The sequence below is a fragment of the Acinonyx jubatus genome, chromosome D2 (genome assembly GCF_027475565.1).
Source record: "Acinonyx jubatus isolate Ajub_Pintada_27869175 chromosome D2, VMU_Ajub_asm_v1.0, whole genome shotgun sequence".
Lineage (NCBI taxonomy): Eukaryota > Metazoa > Chordata > Mammalia > Carnivora > Felidae > Acinonyx > Acinonyx jubatus.
In genome coordinates, this window is record NC_069393.1 from 33,497,975 (window position 1) to 33,513,157 (window position 15,183).

The 15,183-nt window shown below is 44.7% G+C and overlaps 1 protein-coding gene across 4 annotated transcripts in view; it reads left to right on the forward strand.

Moving 5' to 3' along the window:
* Positions 1–14,259, forward strand: part of VCL (vinculin) — a 108,101-nt gene extending 93,842 nt beyond the window's left edge. For 2 of the 4 annotated variants that reach the window (XM_053207890.1, XM_015067724.3), the window contains exons 16-22: positions 818–1,120; positions 2,341–2,465; positions 3,767–3,952; positions 7,001–7,204; positions 9,233–9,436; positions 9,817–9,921; positions 12,153–14,259. In XM_053207890.1, the coding sequence (XP_053063865.1) occupies positions 818–1,120; positions 2,341–2,465; positions 3,767–3,952; positions 7,001–7,204; positions 9,233–9,436; positions 9,817–9,921; positions 12,153–12,299 (1,274 nt within the window). In that variant the 3' untranslated portion in view covers positions 12,300–14,259. The remainder of the gene's footprint in view (positions 1–817; positions 1,121–2,340; positions 2,466–3,766; positions 3,953–7,000; positions 7,205–9,232; positions 9,437–9,816; positions 9,922–12,152) is intronic. The other 2 variants (XM_053207891.1, XM_015067722.3) reach the window with 1 other exon arrangement.
* Positions 14,260–15,183: the final 924 nt, after the last annotated feature.

Genomic DNA, 15,183 nt, shown 5'->3' on the forward strand with positions numbered 1-15,183 from the left:
TGGTTTCAGAGGCTGGGAGGCAGTGTTTGTGGATACAGTAAGTGTCCCTGTCATTTTCAGTGGGTTCACATTTCAAGGAACCACAATAGCTACCATTTAATTCAACTTGTCTCAGAGTTTCCTCCAACTTATCAAGTACGTAGTTTTAAAAAAAGGAGAAACCAACCGCCAACAAACCTGTGTCTGTGCAATTGAAGTGGCACCTCTGAATCTTCATTCTCTGTGGAGGGAGGGATGGGAGAGGAGGGAAGAAATGAGGAAGGCAGGCTCTTCGGCTTCCCTGCAGAACTTGCTGGGACAGGGTCCGTAGCAGCCAGAGATGAAAGTGGAGCTCCTGAGGTATCGTAAGAGAGGCAACGGAAGCAAGAAACAGGTGGTTAGGGTTATTAGACTCCTCTGAGTGGCTCATCTTGGGCACTACAAGCTGCCAACAAGCAACAGATGGCTGGGGAGTGAGGCAGACAGGGAGAAAATGTTACTAACACAACGTGGAGATGCGGTAAAGGCTTGAGACGCAATCCTTGTTTCCTCCTGTTGTCGTTGCAATTCTGGTTGTCTGTTGTAGCCACAGGAAGGCCAGTGACCAGGGTGGTACGAATGCTATGACTCTATATGGCCCTCCTGGTCTCCATCTTCACTTTTTTTTTGAACTAAGGTATTCACCTAGAAGCTTCTGATTGTAGAGGAAGGGCTTAGAGCTGAAGGAGAGAATTCTGGGTGTTAGACTTTCACGTGAGAAACTTGAGTGGACAACAGGGTTTTTGAGTCTCTCTTCTTCTAAAATAGAAACTAAATTACATTCCTTTTCTCCTGACAGGGCTGGTGGACGAAGCTATTGATACCAAATCTCTGTTGGATGCTTCTGAAGAAGCAATTAAAAAAGACCTGGACAAGTGTAAAGTGGCCATGGCCAATATTCAGCCACAGATGTTGGTCGCTGGGGCAACCAGCATTGCTCGCCGGGCCAACCGTATCCTGCTGGTGGCTAAGAGGGAGGTGGAGAACTCTGAGGATCCCAAGTTCCGTGAGGCTGTGAAAGCCGCCTCTGATGAATTGAGCAAAACCATCTCTCCAATGGTGATGGATGCAAAGGCTGTGGCCGGAAACATTTCTGACCCTGGTAAGCAATTCATGGTGTGGTTCACCTCACTTGAGAGGTTAACTCAGGAAGCCGACAGAGTGGTAAGACGATATGCACCCACCCGCAACCACCGCATATAATATCTGGGAGCCGAAACTGCAGATACTTAGTTTGAGAGTGCTAGATTAATCTTTTCATGTCCAAAAAAAAAATATTGCACAGACTAATTTCTGCAATATTGCAGGTTTGTTGCAAGTTAGTTTCTCTGGACCAACTTTTCTGTGCTTGTCTGATTAGATACCTCCTGGTCCTGTTTACTTGTTATTTTGGAAATTGCCCAAAAGATGCATGATAACCAATGTATAACTTCTTTTCTGCTTTTCTTAAAATGCTTTTACTCTGTTAAACATTTTCTGTTTCTGTCAAATTGGGAGGGCTTAAGTTGACATGTAGATCTCCTAGGTGAGTGTCCTCATCCTCTACCAAAGAGTCTGGACTTTCTTTAGCTGAACTTTGAGCACGTTTTCAGGATTACTGAAGATGTTACCACTCCTTTGGTTAGAAACATCTGAATTCCTTCCTGTTCTGAGCATCCAGTGTGTCTAGCCTCGTCTGTGAGTAGAATGCAGTCAGTGTAAGGGAGTGGGTAGGAAGGGCTGCCCTATTCATCCCTAGCCCAGGCAGGATCTTTCTGGTATCTTGAACCCACCATCACTAAGGACACCCTCAGGTTCCTAATTGGAGTTTCTAGTAGTTTGAGGAGAATTCTTGAATTCCCGGTGACTGGACACTGTTAGCAGCTCAACAGAGAGGGTTAATACACTTAATGCCAAGGTGAGCAAAGGAGTAGTGAGAAAGATGAGACGGACTCCAGGGAATGTATGCCCAATCTGAAACTGACATCTCCCCTGTTCAGAGTTAGGCAGGCGTATCTCTTGACTGGTTCATCATAAAAGAGGTGATGAGCACCACCTGAGCCCAAAGTGATCACGCCCAGGAGTGTCTTGAGTACTTGTTAATTGTACAGGCAAGAAGGCACCCTGCACCACTGGGAATAGCTGGCTGTGACCCTTCTGACTCTTTGTATGCCTCGCGGCTTCTGCCCTGCCCTTACCTCCTTTCCCCTTCAATCACTGCCTGTGATGCTTCCTGGCAGCTTCACATCCAGCTTTTGTTAATAGAAACCAGTTCTTCTGCTGGACAGACAGTGCTCCAGGGCGCTGACCTGCCCAGCTGAAAGTGAGGGTTCTTATGTTTAGGCCTGCAAAAGAGCTTCCTGGACTCAGGATATCGGATCCTGGGAGCTGTGGCCAAGGTCAGAGAAGCCTTCCAACCTCAGGAGCCTGACTTCCCGCCTCCTCCGCCAGACCTTGAACAGCTCCGTGTAAGTAAATTCAGAGTGATGGGGAGAATTGAGCAGAGGGTGTTGGGACTCTAACAAGGGGGAGGTTGGCTATGTTCTGGCGCCTCAGTTACCAGGGGTCTTTGTTTAACTTCTGCTTAAAGCCTAGTTGGATGTACAAGTTGACTTTCATCTTTCATTCTGAAATTAGTGGAGTCCTAACCCCATGGTTCTGCATGGGGTGTGCTGGATAGGTGGGGGTCCGTGGGGTTGGCCTGCTGTGTTGGGAACTGATTGGAGCAGAGGAACTGGCTTTGGTAAGTGTGCATGTGATGAGTGATGAGGTAGTAGTAAGTTAATGAAGAGTGGGAAAATAATCTTGCGGTGAGATTTTTTTGTGTTCCCAGTGGACAATGGCAAACTGAAGTGGGTACACTCTTGTGTGCATTCTTTGTTCCTTTACTTGACTTTTTTTTTAGTAACAAAGTAATACAATCTCTTTGTTTTCAAGTTTATTTTTCCCCCAACTATCATGTAAACTCTTTTGACGCACCCCAAAGTACCATAAATTCATTCTTCCATAAATCAGTGGTTTAGAAGGAGGCTTAGCTGGGCAATATCTTATAGATACAAATCCTAGAATAGGAAATAGTAATTATTCTAACCAAGTATTAGAAATAGCTGGACTTTGGGAATAGTTTATCAAGGCAATACTTTGATTTACTCTCCTTGACTTACTTTGCCATGTTTAATGTCGATAAAAGATGTAAATTTCTAAGTTGTTTGAGGATACAACTGGGTCATTTTGCCCAAACTAAGACACAGTGCTTCCCTAGCCTCCAATGCTTCAGCCTCATTTGATTCTTTATAGCTGGACTGTTGGTGGGTTGTTAGGGCCAGGGTGGGTGGGGGCTATTTTGCCAAATGGCTTTTTATGGGATCATCAGATTTTTGACACACAGAATCAAGATCTTCGAGGCTTGTCTAGCTACCCCTTATTGACAGAGGAGGAACCTGAGGCCCAGGGGAGAAATTACTTGCCTGTGCAGCTTCCCTTCAACACAGGGCCACAAATTAGATCTTTGGGAATCCTTGGTCCAGTAGTGCGTGCGTGCCTCCCTGGAATATGTCCAAAACTGTAGCTGCTGGCTTTTTGTGGAGAACAAGGAAGAAAATATGCATCTGTTGAGATTGAAGCAGGTGGTCCTTGCGCTCAGTGTGGGTGGTCTTATATGGAATGAATGTGGGTGGCTTTTCTGGGGATGCTTTTTAGAGGAAAGGAAAGAATTCTAGAGGGGAGTAGTTCCTAGGGTTTTACTTACAACCCAGTAATTCTTTCTTAGCTGACAGATGAGCTTGCTCCTCCCAAACCACCGCTGCCTGAGGGTGAGGTCCCTCCACCCAGGCCCCCACCACCAGAGGAGAAGGATGAAGAGTTCCCTGAGCAGAAAGCCGGGGAGGTGATTAACCAGCCAATGATGATGGCTGCCAGGCAGCTCCATGATGAAGCTCGCAAGTGGTCCAGCAAGGTAAGTAATGAAGCTTTTCTTGTGGAAAAAGGATGAAGAACTGTACACACAGCCCAGGAAGAAGAGTCTGGAAAGTTACCCTCTGTCTGCTTTGGTTCCTGTTGTTGTCAATAGCATGTTCCTCTTCTTACTTGTGGTTTAGTAAGATGCTTCTGGTGCCTGATGGCTTCTCCTTCTATTGTCATCTAGGCTGCCTGTGATTTAAGAGGAGGGTTCCTGTCCTCTGTCCATGCAAGGGTCAGCTGCTGTGACCCTGGACATTTGGGGTCTTTGAGAAACTGCTTCTCTTTCTTAAGATTGCTGAATGTTTTTAGATGCTTTCTTGCTAATTATCAGCACTCCAAACATGAAATAGTCTTCTGTGGGCTCTGCTAGAGCTAGGTGAAGTGTTTGCATTTTCCTTCTGTTTTTCATAAAGGCAGTTAGATTGGTGTCTTAAAAGCCATGTGCTTTGTCCTTTCCTTAGAGTCATCTTACCCCTTGGTTCAAGACAGCTCCAGGCTAACTCCACCTCGACAAATCTGAAAGTGTAACTATTAGTGTGGTTGGTGAAAATTTAGATGCTGGCAGCAGTCATGCCCTGGGAATAACTTTTGCCTATTTTCCCCTAAACGATGGAAAGTGAGTGGAAGCTTTTCTAGATATGAGCTAAATGTTATTGCTAACCTTGCAATGAAATATAGTTCTAAACTGTTCGTGATATGACCCTTTCTTCTAGATCTTTATTCCCACCATTTATTTGCCTTTTTACACCCTCAGCTGTCTCAAGCTCTTGTATTAAATGTAGTTCCCCAGGGACCTTCTGCACGCAGCTGATCTTGGGTTTTTCCAGCCGGGGAAATTGACCTTGGGTTTTTAATTCTGTATTTTTCTGTGCTGTTAGCTGTGAGCCTAGGTTCTAAGAAGGAATGAATAGTGTGACCTTGCTGGTGTTGGGCCTGATCATGGAATTATTTATAATTGTATCTTTCTAACTAGGGCATGCACACCTCCAGGACCTTAGCAGAGTCCCACTGCATGTGGAGAGTGGGATGGAGGTGACGATGAAGGTTGGTTTTACTTAAAGATTTTAAAGGAAATTTAAGCTTTATTACAGTAAACCCAGATATACTGTGCAGCAGGACACAAAACATACATGAATTATAAACAAACAAGGGGCAGAGAGCATCAGCCTACATATTTTTCCGACTCTGCCATTTGTGGCCAGAAGTCTTTAGGTCTGACTATCCCTGGAGATTTGGAACATTAGGAGATTGCCAACTTTGAGCTGTGTGAAGTCAGGAGCTATTTGAACCGTGTGTATCTGGGGGATGGGTGTGTTATGTGTTTGTGTATCTGTCAGTCTGTTTTTGTACATTTCAAGACTCTGAACCCCAGTAGCAGTGAGCTGGCTTCTCTTCTAAGGAATGGGGATGAGTCTTACTTGAGACAGAGTTTAGGGAAAGAGTTTAGAATGTACCTGAACCCCTTGTTTTCCCTGAATTCTCCAACTCTATCATCAACGTTTGGAGACACGTTTCCTGTACAGGATAAGAATTTTAGGAGTGATAGCAACCTCAGTTAAACTTCCATGTAAACTCTTACTTCCTCTTGGTTAGCGATTTTTTTTTTTAAGTATGCCCCATGACCAGTGTGGAGTCCAATGGAGCTTGAACTCATGACCCTGAGATCAAGACCTAAGCTGAGGTCAAGAGTCGGACACTTAACTGACTGAGCCACTCAGGTGCCCCACTGATGTTTGATATAAAAAAACCCGTGTTCAGGAGCACCTGGCTGGCTCAGTTGGTAGAGCATGTGACTCTGTATCTTGGGGTTGTGATTTCGAGCCCCACAAAATTCTTAAAAACAAAACAAAACAAAAAAAACCTGTGTTCACCATTCTTAATATACATGGTTTGGCTTCCTTGAGGCAGTTCTTTTTATTTTCTTTTCCCTCAACCTATTTCAGCATCTGATCACACTACTTCTTGCCCTGGCCTTTCAGAATCCCCATCCCTGTTATTAAATTTATTCTTTCCCCTCATGGGTCCTGTTCTCTCGTGGGCCCACATTTGGGCTTCTCTGAACCCAGCCTTGGTCAGTTGCCACGTTCATGTGTTATCTGTGAAGTATGTAAATTAAGTTTGGGATGAGAACCCTAGTTTGCAACAGGAGAGATTTAGTTTGTACCCAAGGAATAGCTTTCTGAGTCAGTACTAGCAAGGGATGCAATATGAGATTGTAGAAGTGTTGGCCCTGAAGATCTTGAAGGGGAGAGAGAGAGAGAGAGAGAGAGAGAGAGAGAGAGAGAGAGAGAGAGAGATGGTCTGAAGTGTGGATTTTCCCTAAGATGGGAAGCTGGATGGGGCATCTTCTGGAGACTTCTTTCAGCTGGGTGGTTGTGGGGTATTTGATAAGTCCTCTTCAATCACCATTGTGTTTGTTTTTTTTGCCTCTTTCCTGGTTTCATTATCAGTTGCCTCTGATGTATCATTTTAAACTCTGGGACTTTTTAATTCCTGAAGGAAATAATGATCTGTGTCTGGTTACTGCAGAGCTGACCCAACTCACTTCCTGTGCCCAGGAAGATATAGAATAGTGTCCTTATGAGCCAGCAGGGAGTACTCACTTTCTTCTGTTCAAAGCAAGTTGTGTGGCTGAATTTACTTTTTCCCTCTGGATTCCTTTTAAAGGTAATCAGCTACTATTGTTTGGTTGTTTGGCTCCTCAAAACTATTCTGAGAATTACTCTTGGCAGGTTTACCTTTGGTGGTGAGTGTATGTAAAAGGAATTGCACTTGCTTCCTTGGTATGACTTTTTCTCTGGAAACTCTTCACCACTGGAGTGAGGCTCTTTCTTTTACTATGAACAGGGCAGCTGGGATTGGTGCTGGAGGCTGAGAATTCCCTTTCTGTGAGTTTGGTTCATCTGGCTTCTGGAGAGTCTGCCGTTTTCTTTCCCATCCTAGGCAAGCTTTGGTTACTAAACCAGCCGATGCTCAGCTTCCCCAGTCCTACTGCTCTTACTAACACTGTCCCTGTTTCTCATCCTTCCTGCCATCGACAAAGCGGGGTAACCCAGCCGCTGAGGTGGGTATAGGTGTTGTAGCTGAGGCAGATGCGGCTGATGCTGTTGGGTTCCCTGTCCCCCCTGACATGGAAGACGATTACGAACCTGAGCTGCTGTTAATGCCATCCAGTCAGCCGGTCAACCAGCCCATTCTGGCCGCGGCTCAGTCATTGCATCGGGAAGCTACCAAGTGGTCTAGTAAGGTACTGATTAGCACCCCCGGTTGGGGCTGCTCCATATGCATCCGGCCATGTGCAGCCTTGACACATTGCATCACTCATGATCTGTGCGAGTCCTGTGAGTCTGAGCAGGGCGGGCATCTGTCTGTCTGCACCTTGTTGTTAGGACTGGCTTCACAAGTTTGATAGGTCTGCTAATGCCAGATTAATTGGATTGCATTTATGTTTGGGGGTAGAGATGGGGTCACTTTTTGAAAGGATTTCTTTTCTTACCTCGGGGCCACAATTGGAACCTTAAAGCCCTTGGGAAGCCGTGGATATGTCTCTCAATGACTTGCAGGTCTGGAACCATTGTAGACCATTAAGAGGTCACCTGGCCTGACCATTGAGCTTTGCCTGCCACCCCCTTCTCTGCTGACCTCTCACTGATGGCTCAGGCAGAGTTGATCAGGGTGAGAAGCAGCTTTATACGGCAGGGTCTCTGGGGCGGACTGCTTGTGGCCCTGCACTTGGCTGCCTGGCAGATGCTGGCTTCAATGGGAACCCACAGGGAAGGGGGCTTTACTGACTGCTTGTCCAGGTATTTCAGTGGGAGGGGCTGGGAGTGGGGAACAGTGGGCGCTTCAAGGCTGTAGGACAGGCAGCCACAGAGCTTTGACCTTGGGACTGAACCAACACTAGTTTGGGGAGTAGGGAAGAGGGTGATTACTCTTTTTTCCTTTTGAAGGTAGCATGTTGCAAGAAGAAAGGGTTTGAAGACTGATGGGTAATAACTAACCCTGGCACTACACTGTCTTCTAATCAAGGTCATAAAATCCTGGAATGATACCAGGTCTACACTGGAAAAGATGGGCCCAGACAGCCTTGTCTAACATGCCCCTATTCTCCTGACTACTTCCCATACCTGCATTCTCTCTGGCCTCAATTACTGCCTGAGATATTCCACGCCTCCCCCCATAGTGATCGGCCACTTCGTGATGCCTGTGGGGGTGTCTCACACGGTGCCCTGCAGTGGCATGGTTTGTGTATGCTTCACTGCCTTGTGTAGAAATTGAAAAGCATGAGGGGAAAAATGAGTAGGGCCTGACCTTTTAGGTAGTTTTGAACATTGCAGTTGTTATTTTTGGTTTTTATCAGTCAAAAGAGAAACCTTTTGAAGGCATAAATTACTTGTACATTTCTTTATTGTGACCCATGGGGTTTTAATGAACCCAGATGCCAAATCTCAGATAAACTGCTATTTGTTGGAGTGGGGGTTCCATTTATAGCTTTGACTCATGATTTTTATTTTTCTGGTGCCTCCGCGGCATCCTCTTAGCTGAAGGTTTCTTTAATTGAAGCCACTTAGCTGAGGGGACAGAAAAATTGATTCTTGGCCTTTTAAAAAGTGATAAATTAAAATACTGTGTTCCTTTAGGCTGACAGGACAAATAAGAGGCAGTAGAGGGAGGGCAGGAGCAGTCTAGGTGAGAAAATACATCTTGTCTCACCAATGCTGATAACAGTTACTTGGTTTAAATTCCAGTTCAGCAGCAATGGTCCTTGGCTGCTATTTGTAACAAGGGTTAGGATGAAGAGGAGGATTTCAGCATCTGGAAAGGCTCCTCTGTATTTTTCCCCTCAGGCCAGCTTACTGCTTTCCCCCTATAGAAAGGAAAATGCCTGTTTAACCAACTTCTTGACCTCATCCTCATTTTTATTGCCATGATTAACTTGGAGATGCTGAAGTGCTGTGTTCAGTGCTATGCCAGGGGTGCACATGTTGCCCTTCCAGACTAATATTTTACCTGGTCTTCCTTTTTTTCAGTTGGATAATCTCTTTCCCTCTCTGTCTCTCTCATTCAGTCCTGGGAGGAGTGCCTTGGATCACTCTTCTCTCTGTTCTCCTGTGCCATCCATGTCACTCAAAAGTAGTCCTTTTATCTTCTTCCCACCCTTCCAGAGGGCCACTGGAGCAGCAGGCTCCCTCCTTTCTTTTCTGTGCTTCTCCTTCCTTCCCTAACTTGGCCAGAGTTGGGGCTGAGCTCACATTATGTCTTTGCTTCTCTCTAGGGCAATGACATCATTGCAGCAGCCAAGCGCATGGCCCTGCTGATGGCTGAGATGTCTCGGCTGGTAAGAGGGGGCAGTGGTACCAAGCGGGCACTGATTCAGTGTGCCAAGGACATTGCCAAGGCCTCAGATGAGGTAACGAGGTTGGCCAAGGAGGTTGCCAAGCAGTGCACAGATAAGCGGATCAGAACCAACCTCTTGCAGGTATTCAAGAAAAGTGTGCGTGTGTGTCGGAGTGGGGAGGATGGGAGGGAGAAAGCAAGAGAGAGAAAACTGGATGAGCAAGGAGGAGGAGGAGCTTTTGGAGTGGAAAGAAATGGCAGAAAGGGAAATACATATATGTACATTTGGGAAAGGCAGAGTCAGGAAAATTTATTCCCTGATCAAATGAAAAAATGTTAATGCTTCCTTTCTGAACAAAGGGACTATATTGGTCCTAGGGAGAAAGCAAGTGGAATCCTGCTGGTAATTTATTGAATGCCTTCTGTATTCCAGCCCCTAGGAATACAGAGGTGGACAAGTCTTGCCCTCAAGGAACTTGTGGGTAAGAAAAACATTAGAAACATACTAAATTTTCTTTATAGGTATGTGAGCGAATCCCAACCATAAGCACCCAGCTCAAGATCCTGTCCACCGTGAAGGCTACCATGCTGGGTCGGACCAACATCAGTGATGAAGAATCTGAGCAGGTATGTGTCTGCTGCTTCTGGTGTCGTGCCAGCAGCTTCTTTGCCAATTACAGCAACTTAATTCAGCTTTGGGTAAGTTTTACCCATGATTTGAGTATTCAGTATGTGGAATGGAGTCTCTCCGAAGGGCATCTGGTTGGAGAGATGCATCAAAAACTTCGAAGGGGAAGTAAAAGTCTTATGCAACTTTGGTTACTTTACAGATGGGAAGTTGAGGCCTAGGGTTAAGCATTGGTAGCAGTTGGGACTCTGCTCAGTTCTTTTTCTCCATGGAATAGGTTTGGCTATCTTGAGGCCTCTAGTCTGTTCACTCCTGCCCATTGTGACCTTTTTGACTGGAGAGAATTTCTCCTTCCTAGCTCACTGGGTGATAAGTACCCTGGGGAGGTTGAATAATGTAGGCTTTTCAGGGGCGTGTGATGAGGCTGAAATGACAGCTCAAAGGAGGTGCTTCTCTTGGTTTCTTTGACAGCAATTGAAATAAGGATGATGGGAGGAGGGTTCTCTTAAGCGATGGCAGCCACTTTTTGGAGTTTGTCTTCTTTCACTGCCTCCTGGAAATGTGGCCCATGACTATTCAGAAAGTCTTCATCTGAGCACCTGTTTCTCTCTTTACCTCCTCTCTAGTAGGCCCTGCTGTAAGCCAGACTTCCAGTGTCGTCCTACAGTAGGTAGCACAGCTTTTGTTGAACTGCTCAGACAGGCTCATCGTACATGGGCATGCATGTGGCACTCACTGTATTAGGCACTATGAAGGGGGTTTGAAAAAGTCAGACACAGTCCCTCTCCTTGGGGAACTCCGTCCTTGATCTTTGGGCCAGGATACAGAGAACCTACTTCCCTAGTGCCAGTGGTGCTTTCACTACCATATTTCAATCCAACAGCTCTCACCCTGGCTTTCCTTGTGCACCAGAGGAATTGGATCTTCTCCCCTAACTTCCATGTAATCTAGGCAGGGTTTGGGCACTGGGTTGTTTTCTGTCATGTGATCTCATCTGCCCCCAAGAAAAGGAAGTAGAGAAAACAGGGAAGGAAGAATAGGACTCATAGTTTCAGACCATATCATTTAACCAACAAAAACATATTCTGGGAATATCTACTATGTTCCACCTAATATCCCAAATAAAAAAGGTAGAAAGTGACAGGGTGGTAGAATGAAAAAAAACACAGGACTGCCAGGTCAGAAGTTTTGAGTCCTCATCCTGATTATTGTGTGTTTGGTTGGCAAATCTCTGAGCCTCTCTGGGCCTTGGCCTCTTTGTTGACAGGCATGAAAAGATCAGCTGACCAGGAATTTAAGCCCATAGTTCTGCCTCTCAGAGCCGATGAACCCTCAGAAATTGCATGCACAAATTTTATACACATGAGCATTTTTCGGGGAAGAATCTTTAGACTTCATGAACTCCTCACAGGGTCTGTGGCTCAAAAATAGTTTTGTGGTTTTGTGTGTGTGTGTGTCTCAAATAACAATTAAGAAATAAATTACTGAGCTAATAGATTGTAAGTTCTCTGAGTTTCTATGGTGGAGTACTAGTGTTATCCCAGTCCTGTAAGTTTGTGTTTAGATTTACTGATTTGGATTTTCATCGATTTATATGACAATGGGTTTGTTCATTTGGTTTTTTCACTCCTTATTAGAATTAAATATTTATGAAATATCTCTTGTGCCAGGCACTGTCCTGAGACATAGCAGCGAACAAAACTGAAAAATATCACGGCCCTTATGGAACTTAAATTTTAAATCAGGTAAAATATCAGATAAAATGAACAACTTAGGTAAAACATACAGTTTATCAGTAATGATGGGTTCTGTGGAGAAAAATGAAGAATTGGAGGATGAAATGCTGTCAGTGGGAAGGTCTTTGTGATTTAAAGTAAAGTGAGCAGGGAATGCCTTACCAAAGATCAGAGCAAAGATCTGGAGGTGAGGGGTGAGCCATGAGGGAAAAGCATTCCAGGCAGAGGGAACAGCAGGAGTATGAGGCAGGAGCTTGTTTGAAGACCAGGAAAAGAGTATGTGCTAGAATCTATCTGCTGGTATAGTACACAATCAGTGATGGCCTTTTTTGGGTTGTTTTTGGTGATTCCCCTACACCACCGGTGATATGACAAGTGGGGGGATGCCAGCTGCAGGCGGGGTAAACTGCAGTCCACTCCTAGCTTAAGCCAGTCTTGGAGGTTGGACTGTGTCAGGGACTGTGAGTAATGGAGAGTTCTTGCTTTCCTTGCAGGCCACCGAGATGCTGGTTCACAATGCCCAGAACCTCATGCAGTCAGTGAAGGAGACTGTTAGAGAAGCTGAAGCTGCTTCAATCAAAATTCGAACAGATGCTGGATTTACACTGCGCTGGGTTAGAAAGACTCCCTGGTACCAGTAGGCACTTGGTCAAACTTGGCTGGCACAGAAACCCCTACTAAACAGAATGAAATGGTTGGAGTCCCAGAAGATGATGAAAATTGCTTAGGGGGTTAAAAGCCACATCCTGGCCTGACGTAACAGAAAGGAATGAGGCTTCTTCACTTTAGAAATCATTTATACTCTTGTCATGGACACTTTGAAATATGTCTCCGTATAAAGCCTGTATCTCAAACACAGTTAATACTTGTGCACACTCTATCCCAATAGGAAGACTGGGTTTATAGCCCATGGACTTCACATAAGCTCAGAATCCAAGACTGAACACTAGCCAGACACCTGCTCTGCCCTCATTCCCTAGGGGACAGTTCCTTCTTTGCTTCATTCTCCTTGTTCCCCTACCCCCTTCTACCTGCTAGGCTCCCAAGACCCAGGGCCCAGACAGCTTAGTTAAGAAGGAAATCACTGTGCCTCCAAAATTTGTTTTGGGCTTTCTATATTGCTCCTGACCCTGGCTGTGTACTATCTGGGTCCTTTTCAGAGTGAGCTTCGCTGCTACAAGGGAAGATGGCCTCTGGGGAGCCCCAGTAGGTGGAGCCTGGATTTACTTCTTGCCCTTCCCCAATTTAATCCTTCTAATTTCCCACAGTACAAAACCAAATTTCACTCTCAGGAGGAAATCACAGAATCACATGATTCTGTCTTTACCTTGCCCCTGAGCAGTGTCTGTGCTAGGGAAAATTCCTGTCCTATATCCGGCATCGGCCTGTCAAGGTAGCCACCCCACAAACACACTGTGTGTCCTGGTGCTTTCTGCTACTGGAGGGGCAGAGTAGCCGGGGCGTGGCCCTGCCCATCTTCCCAGCAGGGTCACTCCCAGGAGCTTCATGCTTTGTCACTGCCTGCAGAGGTCTGTGCTGAGGCCTTAGCATTCATTCGTATCTCTTGTTCTGAGCTGAAATGCTGCATTTAATTTTTAACCAAATCATGTCTCCTGTCCTGGCTTTTGTATTCTACCCTCACCCCCTTCCTAAACAAGATTTTAAAGATATGTGTTTGTTCATTGTAATTTTGAAAGAGCCTTTTTATCCTTTTGAAATTGTCCTAAGAATTGGTGCTTGCCTCCCAGGAATGTTTAAGAGAAAGGCAGTCCTGTCTGAAGGGCACTTCCTACCTAAGGGAGATTGGTACTTGCAGACTGGAATTCTGGCACTGTTGGGAATGAATCAATGAGAAATAGTCCTCAGTATGTTCCTACCTCCCGTAACCAAGACCCTGTATCCTCTCCTCCCTCCCAAGTATGAGTGTCCAAGAGAATAATGGGTATAATATTTAATTATCACCATAAATTTCCTATTAGCAAAGTGAGAGAAGAACTTTTCCTTTTTTGCACTTATCACTGCTGTCTAAGCATTGCCCAGCACATGAAATCTTATTTCTTCCCAAAGCCAGAACTGGATGAGTAAAGGAGTAAGAACCCTTGCCTGAATGTCCTTTCTTCTCACCTCCAATATATGTTAAATCTCAACATCGAATGTGTAAAACTTAAGTTGGTACTGTACACTCAGGCTTCCTCTATTTTCTTTTAACTGATGAATATTATTTTTAAGGCCCTCAGCATATTTGTAGTTGCTTACCTGATATAAATGCAATATTAATGCCTTTAAAGTATGAATCTATGCCAAAGATCACCTTTTGTTTTATGAAAGATTACTTAGAGGAAATAAGAAGAATTATGTTTGCTCTCCAGGTTCTTCCAGTGTTTTGAGACACTGGTTTACACTTTATGCCAATGTGCTTTTCTCTTAATATCAGCGCTCAAGACACAGTGAAGCAAGTTAAAAAAAAAAAAAAATCCCTGAAGACTGATTAGAGACATCACCACTAAAAAACTACATTTATAAGCTAGGATTTGTTATATGCAAATATTTTCTGCCTCTTCTTTTGTTCTGTTTAAAACAATAAAGTGCATTTGTATAAATGATTTAAATGATGGATATATTATTTTAGCAAAAACGTTTAGACCAGCTTTCTCCTTTGTTTTGAAAAATAGCCAATGAAACTAATCTTCAGGATTTGGCAACTAAAGACTTTTATTTAATCCAAATGTACTGGATGAACAACATACTACTGTATAGCAGTAGTATATTTACTTAACAAAGATCTGCATAATAAAGGACAGGTTTGGGATTATACACTAGAAGGAGGTGACAAAGGTTAACAATAGAAAGAAAGCAGCCAGTTGATGTGGCTCATCCAGTAGTCTGTCTTCACCTAGCTGGCTGTGGAGACCATCGCCTCTAAGAAGCTGAAGCTGTTACATGTGCAGGAATATCACATGCCTATTTTTCGAATTTCAAAGCCCAATACAGAACAACAGGGCTGTCAGGGATCCACCAGGGCTATAAGGCAGATAGCTAGCTTTTGGGGACATTCTCCTTTTGCTTGAGGAAGCACTGACGATAAGTAGGAACAGGTACTTGGGAGCAGAGTGGGCACATCACTGTTTTTGCCTGGTTTTCTAGATCTGAAAGGGGAGTGTGAAAGGGGGATAGTGCTGCAGACTACACCTATTGCCGATTTAGAAGCGTTGCTGACTAGGGAGGCAGATTCCAGACTCCTGGAGTTGAAGAGAAATATCCAAGGCTACAGAATTAGCTCAGCATCTGAAAACAGTATTCATGGTCTAATTTTTGTTACTCACCATATGTTCACTGGTGCTGCCTTCCTGCTGCATCATATTTTAGTTGTTTTCTCAAATCAGAGGACTCTAAGGACAGTGAGACCAGCATCTTCCAAAGGTTCTTCTGTAGCACCACTTTAGGAATGAACCCATCACATGAATACTCTTTGAATAAATGAGAGTAACTTCCTTATACAGAGAATGAGCGTCTAACTTCATTTGC